This window comes from Nannospalax galili, unplaced genomic scaffold, assembly GCF_000622305.1.
Source record: "Nannospalax galili isolate Female #2095 unplaced genomic scaffold, S.galili_v1.0 scaffold1812, whole genome shotgun sequence".
Lineage (NCBI taxonomy): Eukaryota > Metazoa > Chordata > Mammalia > Rodentia > Spalacidae > Nannospalax > Nannospalax galili.
In genome coordinates, this window is record NW_008331838.1 from 458,125 (window position 1) to 467,264 (window position 9,140).

The following is a 9,140-nucleotide window of genomic DNA, read 5'->3' on the forward strand; positions in this document are numbered from 1 at the left end:
CTCCACACCTCAGCCATCAATAGCACATCCTAGAGTTAGTGGGAGGGAGCAGGTTTTCTTGGGATCTCTTTCTAACTCTGTCAGCATAGGTCAGGCCTCAGAGACATATCCTTCTGTCATCTCCTGAGGGCACGGTGGTACCAGGCCTCTGTACTTTGGCACTGTGATCCATCCACATGGCAGCTGGGCCCCTTGTAAGTGTCTCCAATGCTTGTTCAGATGGTAGGAGCCTCCTGCCACAGCCTGGGCAAACAGATAATCAGGTTTCCCCACACCTTCCTCTTCAGAGCCCCGAGGAGTCTGTCCTTAAGGTAAGAGCATAGTCCACCAGACCAAGGGCTTCTTGTACCTGCCGGAATTTCATTATATTCCCACTCTCCCCAAGATGCCCTGGGCCCTCCATCAATGTCTGTGCATTCCATCTGCTTCCCTGCAGGAAGGTACTCAGACCCTCCAAGGACCTGGCAGAGAGTTGACTCATCATCAGGTCACTGGCCACACCAGAGCAGTAGTGTCAGCTCCCTGGATACAACCATGACTGGAACCTGGTGGATTCAGGAGCAGAGTCCAGAAGCCCACTCTGGTGAGCTCTGCTGCCGTTACTGTATGTGTGAGGACACCCAGGATCCATCACGGCCAGGTTACAGAGCTCCACACATCCTGCCTCAGCCTGTAAGATCCCTGTCTGAGGTCCCGGGCCTCTTGCTTCACTTCGGGGAGGCCACCGTGCTCTGCTCACACTGCATTGTGGCCTCCACAATGGCCTCCCCAGGCCTCCGACCATCTGTAAGTGATGGTCATGACCGGGAGGGACACACAAAGACCACTGAACTCTGTAACTTGTGGACAAAAGTGGGCCGCGGACACTACATGTACAAGACAGGACACACAGCAAAGGCTGCCAGAGACAGGTCAGGGGGCTCCACCCTCAGCCTCACAGACCTGCCTTTACCTCCCCACACTACCATGGAACAGGCCCTTATCACCTGACTCCCATGGGGCAGGTGCCCATCTCTACCTGATACCTCTGGGGTGGGCCTCCACCTCTACTTTAACTCCCACAGGATGGGCCTCCACCACCACTTGACTCCCAAGGGATGAGTCCTCGCCTATGCCTGACACCCACAGGACTGGCCCTCACTTTCATATGACTCCTTGGGCAGGCCTCACCTTGGCTTGATACACACGAGTTGAGCCCTCACCTCCATCTCACACCCACGGATGGGCCTTCTCTCCCCCCATCCACCCACAGCGTGGGTCCTCACCTCCTCCTGACACCTACAGCACAGGCCCTCACCTTCACACAGAAGCACATACCCAGGCTGCTTTCCTTCCCTTCTTCCTGCATATCCCTGCTGCATCATTCCCCCATGGCCAGCCTACCCCCTCTCCTGGTGTGCCCTGGGACCTGTCATCGAATCTTCATTGTTTGCTCTCCTGCCACCTGTTCATCCCAAACCAGAACACTCCTAGGGCTGGGCACCTAGTCTCCAGTGTTTTCTGGATCTAAAATGGGTCCCCTGCAACAAACGTGAAGTACCTGCAACAGAACGCAGACCAGACAAGCAGGAAACGCCAAGCACAGATGGGGGGGGCAGTGCTCAGACACAGAGCTGCCCGTGTACAGGGGCACATGTACACAGGGCACACAATCTTTACCCCTGATGGTCAACGTGGCTGTGGTCCTTTCCTGCCCACACAGGCACGAATACTCGCCAGCATCCCCCACAGTCAGGCCACAGATCTGCAGCTCACACACAGCCCCGTCCTGCTTGAGGCTGTATCTGTCCCCATCTCTCAGGGTCTCTGTTCCCTTTCTCCACTCCACAGTGGCAGCCTTGCTCAGCTCACAGTGCAGCGTGGCCATGTCCCCTTCTGTGGCCTCCCTGCTTCTGAGCCTTCCAATGAAGTGGGCAGGCAGAGCTGGGAGGTTCAGAGATTGGAACATCAGATGTGCCACTGTGTTGTGGGATACAACACAGCACAGGACAGGATGAAGGACAAGACAGAAGACAGCGGGGCACAGGAGAGAACCCGCTAGGGCCTAAGGGTGGGAAGTTGGCTGCAGATACTGGTGTTTCCTGGTTCTAACAGTTCAGGAAGTTAGGTGAGATCCACAGCAGGGTGAGCAAGGGCTGAAGGAGCTGGACAGATGGGATCAGGTCAGCATATGGGTAGAACATGGGTCTACCTGGCCACCTGTGGTCTTTACCTTTGATGGTCAGCATGGCGGAGGTCCTCTCCTGCCCACACACACATAAGTACTCCCCAGCATCTGCCTCGGCCAAGTCACGGATCTGTAGTTCACACACAGCCCCGTCCTGCTTCAGGCTGTATCTGCCCCTATTTCTCAGAGTCTCTGTTCCCTTCCTCCATTCCACGGGGGCCTCTTTGGTCAGCTCACACCGCAGCGTGGCCGTGGTCCCTTCTGTGGCCTCCTTGTTTCTCAATTTTCCTATGAACTGGGCAGACAGGGCTGCAGCAGGGGCAGACACAGAGGACACTGTTATTCCTCTATTCTGGGGGGAGGGCCCTCTTGGGCCCCTGAGCACAGTGTAGATGGGCACACTTGCCTTTCACAGTTAGTGTGGCTGAGGTTGTCTGGTCCCCAAAGGAGCAGGAGTAACACCCACTATCCTGGGGCTGCAGGTCTCGGACAACCAACTCCAGCATGACTCCCTCCTGGCGCAGGCTGTACTTGCTGCTGGACTTCAGGATGTCGTCCCCACGGCGCCACTCCACAGGTGCAGCCACTGATGACAGTGCACAGCGCAGGGTGGCAGCCCCGCCCTCTGGCACCTCCACATCCTTCAGGGCCTCCCGGAACTGCACTGGCCGAGCTATGGATAGGTAGGCTCAGCTCAACCTCCCTGACAGGATCCAGCTGGGGAAGCAGCAACTCAAATACTAGAGGCCAGTGGCAGGGGCCCAGAGAACTCTGAGAAAAATGGGTCTGATGGCGTGTGAATGGAAAGGTGAGTCAAGGACCCGGTGAACGGAGAAGGGCCAAGTGTTACAGACTGAACTGTGCTTCTCAAAATTCATATACTGACATTCTAACTCGGGACCTCACATGTGACTATTTGGACTTTAAAGAGATAAAGTAAAATAAAATGGTTAGACTGAGCCCATGTTCCATCAGATTGGTGTTCTCATAAGAGATCGGGGCACAGAGAGGGATGTGCATCTGAAGACAAAGGAGAAGACTGCTTCTGTATGCCAAGGAAGCAGAAGTCTGCTTCTGGAGGCCTCTGGAGGCCAGTCAAGGTCAACGCTTTGATCTCCCACTTCTGTTTTCCACAGCAGATTCCTGTTGTATAAGTTCCATCTGTGCTACAAGCTTAGGGCAGTCCCATAGAGGCAACCAGAGGCAGGAAGAGGGATTCCAAAGGGGTCAGCAAGTAAGGCCAACACAGGAATGGGTCACAAGAAGGTCAAGAGACCAAGAGAGGGTTGGAGAATACAGGGGCAGCAGAGACCTGAGACAGCAGGAAGCCAAGAGGGGCATGTGAATGCCCCTCACAATGGGCAGAGGCAGAAGGAAGCGCTAGACGCTACTCTGGGGTCCTCCTGCCCTCTGTTCCTTGTGGGTGTGTGCCCACCCTGAGCCATGCCTGCCTGAATACAGCCACCCAGCACTCACCGTGGACCCTGACAATGGAGCTGCTGGTGGCTCCGCTGGCTTCACACTTGTATCGCCCACCGTCTTGTAGGGTGGTGCCAGTGATGACCAGCTGAGCCCGGCACCCCTGGTAGTTGAGCTGGCACCGTGTCGATGGCCGCAGTGTCTTCCCATCCTTGGTCCAGCGCACAGGACTATCCAGAGTGGTCTCACAGATGAGGGTCAGGTCCTCACCTTCTGTGACTGCGACATCCATGAGTGGCCGGGAGAAGATGCTCGGTTTCTCTGGAGGACAGAGAGAAGCCAAAAGTGCTGTGGTACCTCTGTGAGAAGACTAATACTGTGGACAAGGCAACTCCTTAGTCAGTGTCTGCCTGTTGCCCTGAGGCTGTATCCAGACAGGAATGCTGGGGGCACAGGGGAGTCTCTGCGTGGTCCCTACCCTGGTAGAACACAGCACACAAGCCATATCACCCACAAATTCTGAAGTCAGGAATTTATCATGAAACAGCCCAACCCTTCCTCCCAAACCACCTCGCCAGGACTGGAGACTCACATGCCATCAGCAGCTAATCTTGACACTATGAGCCTCAGGACTTCACTGTGCATGTGACCAGACCTTCACATGCCTGCCCCTCTTCAAGGTCCCTCTAAGCCATATAGTGTCCCTAGCATGGATATCCCTGGCCTTAGGCACAGAACCCACCAGTGACCCGAAGGGCAGCTGAGGTCCGCTGGTCACCCGCCTCAAAGTAGACAGTGCCCGAGTCTTTGAGTGCCAGCTTCCGCAGGGTGAGCACATGGTAGCCTCCTGGCTGGACAGCAATCTCATTGAGCTCGTTGGTGTGCAGGGGGGTCTTATCCAGGAACCAGTGCACAGGCCCATAGTCAGCAGGGGAGATGCGGCAGCAGAACTTAGCAGAGGAACCCTCCTGGACATCGCTGTCTTCCAGGTCCTCAGTGATGCGTACCTTCTGACCTGCAATGCAAGCAGGAAAGTCAGGGCTCCTGATGCCTTGGGCCAGACTTGGCCGGTTGACTCTCCTAAGACCCTGGGTGGAGCTGTAAAACAGTATTCAACTTCAGCCCCTGTCAATGAAGCTCGGTATGCAGGAAGCAAATCAGAACCAGGTGATCCTAATATATTTGCTCTAAGTCAGCCTCTCAGCCCCAAACTCATGTCCCCATTCTGAAGTCTTTCTGCGAAGAGAGGGAGTCCACAGGCTGCTGAAGCTCATGCATTCTCTCCTGCCCCTTGTGCTGAGCTGGGCTTGCCAACAGGACATCTGCTCCCAAAACACCAGTAGTACTCACGTGACGATCAAGAGATAGAATTCAATTTCATATTGACAGATGAAATGTGCTTCGGCAAAAAATGACAGTTACCCTACTGTGCATCAGAGACTCAACTACCTCCCTCACCCTCCCTGCTCCCAGCCTATCTGGTGCCCTCCATTCTCCTCTCTGGTCCTATGAGATCGAGTCTTTCAATGTTCCTAAATGAGTGAGAACTTGGGGCATCTGCCTTCCTGTGCCTGGTTTATCTCACATTTCAAAGACCTGAAGGAAGACCTTGAAGTCTCCCAACACACAGAAACTATGACTGCTTAAGAGGATGGAAATGCCCTTTGCCCTGACCTGGTCACTACACATTGCAGACATGTATCCAGTTATCACACTATACCTCACAGATAGGTACTGATATTACACATTACTTGAAATAAATTTAAATTTAAAATAAATACAAAGAGTTATAGCTACATTAAAATTTAAATTAATAGTAGGATAGAAAATGTGAATTCCTAGAAACAATTTGTTATTGTTGAATTAAATGATGGATAAATATGGATCCTGCAGATATACAACTATACCCACAAACACCACTCAAAAGATCCCAGAACTGGATGACACAGAGAGGAGGGCTCTAATCATTGGGGCATCTCACAAAGGACAGCTCTAGTCTACCCACAGGCTAGTGGGCATTCGCATGGTCTACACGTAAATGATTTTTTCTGAGCCAGAGTCTCATGTATCCCAGGCTGGTCTTGAACTTGCTATGACTTTAAACTTCTTCTTCCCTTCCTCCACCTCCCATAATCTTCAGGAAAAGTTGTTCTGGGACCCCACAGATACCAAACTCCGAGGACACTTAGTCCCTTTTATAAAATGGTAACGTATCTGCACTCTGCACACACCTGCCAGTACACTTGAAGCCACCAGTGAGCAGCGTTCAGCAACAGCCCATACAGTGGACTTGAGCGGGCAGTGACGTGTGTTCAGTGTCACAGTTTCTTCCTTTTGAGTGGTGTGTGCATGTATGTGTAGTACACTTGAAGCCACCAGTGAGCAGCGTTCAACAACAGCCCATACAGTGGACTTGAGCGGGCAGTGACAAGGAAAAGGTCTGTGTGTTCAGTGTCACAGTTTCTTCCTTTTGAGTGGTGTGTGCATGTATGTGTATGCATTTTTGCATATGTGTGGGTACATATGTGGAGGCCAAGATTACAGTCAGGAATCAGCCTCAATAGGTCTTCCACTTCATTCATGAGTCAGGGTCTCTCAATCAAACTCGGAGCTCATGATATGGCTAGTCTTGGTAGTTAGATTGCTCCAGGAATCTAGTGTCTCTGCCATGCCCACCCACATTTACATGAATTATGGGGACTCTGAATGCCAACACACATGCTTGCATGGCAAGTGCTTTAACCACCAAGCCATCTCCCTAGCATACATCATGTATGCAGACACAGCAGAGCATACAGCATATACAGCATGCCTGGACATGGGAACATGCAGCAAGCACCCTGCATGCAGAAGGCAGGCCACTGGCTCCTTCACAGGTCACACTAGGAAAGTCTGAGATGCCCAGGTGACCTGCTGTATGCTTAGACAGAGAAACTGAGGCTGGACTGATCCAGGACAAGCAGAGCCCTGATCAGTAAACCCCCTGATCACTCTGAGACCCAGCATTTATTTCAGATAGAGTTGACATCTCCACTCACTAAGGAGCCTTGCAGTGTGCAAGTGAAAGCGGCCTCACCGTGCACCAGGAGCCGGGCCTGAGTCTGAGCCTGGCCAATGTCACAGGTGTAGGTGTCACTGTCTGTCCTCTCCAGGGCATTGATGGTGAGCTTCAGGGTCAAGCCCTCCTGGCCTGGGGCATGCTTTCTCGAGGCCCGCAACTCCAGGAGGCCCTTGCGCCAGGTCACGGCAGATGCTGGGTGCTCTGTCTTGCATGTGAACACAGCTGTGCCCTTCTCTTCTGCCTGCAGGTCAGTCAGCTCTTCTGTGAACCGGTTTCCCTTTTCTGGATAAGGAACAGAGCAGGTAGGGGGTGAAGCTCCAACTCACCTAAGCCAGCTCTGCTCTCCTCCCAACCTGACCATGCAGGCTAACCAGAGGGAACCTCTTCACCGAGGCTCTCAGAAGGTGGTCCCAGGCCACGCTGCTGGGAGAGACTGGGAGGCTGGTGTGCGGGGTGCTAACCTTCCACTTGGAGCTTGGCAGTGCTCTTGGAAGCTTCTGTCTCACAGGTGTACTCTCCAGAATCCTTGAGCGAGGCCTTGCGGACAACCAGCACAGCCCGTGTACCTTCGTTGAGCACATCGTACTTCTGACTTTTGCGGATAGCCTTTCCATCCTTCAGCCAGTGCACAGTGGTGCCCATCTTCGACAACTCACAACTCAGTGTCACGTCCTCCCCTCGTGTGGCCCTCTGGTCCTCCAGGGGTTTTGTGATGTCCACCGGCCTCTCTGAAAGGAGCAGAGATGGTTCCCATGAGGCACAGTCTGGGACACAGCACCAGCCATGGCCTCTGCCACACAACCACTACCCCTGAGGAACGGCCTCAGCCATGGCCAGGATGAGGGCAAAGACATTTGGGAACATGCAATCTCTGGAGACCAAAATCACAGAACCTCTAACCCTTGACCCCTGAGACCTTGGACCTCTGGGGGTTTGAGACCCTGAAATGTTGGAAGCCCTTACTGCACAGGGTGAGACCTGGGAGGAGGGGCTGTGAGGACATCTCATTAAGGGGTCACACAGGGTGCGGCCATAGCCAGGCTGGTCCCTGTACAGCAGACCCATCCATGAGTGCCAAGAGTGTAAGTCTGAAGCACAAGGTCCATGACATCAGATTCAACTTCAACATCAGATTCAACTCTATGGCCTCTGCTCAAATGTCATACTGGCCAAGAGAGCCAACTGCAATTGGAATTTATAGTAATAAATGATGGATTACCTTAAGGGTTAATCCAGTGGGGCAGGTCAAGGACCTGGCTATGGCACCACCCCTAGGAAGGCAAAGCCACCTTAAGACAAATGTGCTTTTTCTTCCCAGAATTCCCACACTCCTCTTAATGCAGTCCCTGTGCACTGAGCCACTGAGAAGCTGGGTTGAGTCTTCCAGACTTTCTGAGACCTGACTCAAGTGTAATGATTTCCTTTTCTTCTTTTACTTTTGGGTGCTGGCCAGAGCCTGTGCACATTTAAACTCCCTAACTAATGCGCTGGGCTTCCTACTCTTTTCTAGAGCTTCCCTCCCGCCATGCGGCTGCCTACCACCTGGTGTCTGACCTCCATGCCACCTTATCTTCCCGTCTGGATGGCTTTGTTCCTTCTCTCTCCTCCTCCAGGCAGCTGTGAGATTTAGCCTGCCTGCCTGTCCTTTCAAACTCTGATAAATTGTCCTGGAGCTTCCATTTGAGTCCATTCTTGAATTCTTTTATTAATGAGACTAAGAAACCTAAGAGAGGATCCCAATTCCCCACTTCTATGATGGCTCTGCTGAGACTCCCCAAAATTTCCAGTAACACTTCTTTCCTCTTTTAATTATTTAATTGGCAGATAAAACTAGCCCATTATGTACCCCTAGACAGCATCACTACCAACTACACACAGACCACAGATCAAACACCAGAATTCTAAGGCTTGTTCTGGAGATTCGAAGATGCTCAGCCAAGAATATAACATCCCTTGATGACCCAAACCTCCTCCAGGACCCCAACAGGTGTTTCTGGATTTCCACCGCTGGCTGGGGAGAGAGGCCCTGGAAGCACTCCAGTTCAGCAGCAGCCCAGCCCACACTGAGAGGCCTCTGGCCCCACCTACAACACCTACCTCTGATGATGAGTGAAGCCTTGGAGGTGAGGCCCTGCACAGAGAAGATCACCTCTCCTGCATCACTGAACGCAGCATCTCGGACTGTCAGAGTGTATTTGCGGCCCTGGCGTGTGGCCTGGAAGTGGCCAGAGTTACCCACTGTCTTTCCACCAACCGTCCACACGGCTGGGTCACTGGTATTCTCGTGGGACAGGACACACTCAAAACTGCAGCTCTCTCCCTCCAGCACCTCCACTGTCTTTAGCCTCTTGGTGATGCCCACATGCAGATCTATAAGCCATGGCAAACAAATAACTAGTCAGCCTGTAGGCTTCAGCCTGATGGCACAGTAGTTTAGCATCCCATGCCAGACCCTGGGAAGGGCCTGGCCACACTGCAGGGCCCAGGTTCCTG

The 9,140-nt window shown here is 52.9% G+C and overlaps 1 protein-coding gene across 1 annotated transcript in view; it reads right to left on the minus strand.

Annotated features, from left to right (window-relative positions):
* Positions 1 to 9,140, minus strand: part of Obscn (obscurin, cytoskeletal calmodulin and titin-interacting RhoGEF) — a 149,322-nt gene that overhangs the window by 68,262 nt on the left and 71,920 nt on the right. The window contains 8 exon segments of the mRNA XM_029560576.1: positions 1,660 to 1,923; positions 2,213 to 2,476; positions 2,574 to 2,840; positions 3,644 to 3,907; positions 4,329 to 4,601; positions 6,663 to 6,929; positions 7,109 to 7,375; positions 8,745 to 9,017. Of these exon segments, the coding sequence (XP_029416436.1) occupies positions 1,660 to 1,923; positions 2,213 to 2,476; positions 2,574 to 2,840; positions 3,644 to 3,907; positions 4,329 to 4,601; positions 6,663 to 6,929; positions 7,109 to 7,375; positions 8,745 to 9,017 (2,139 nt within the window).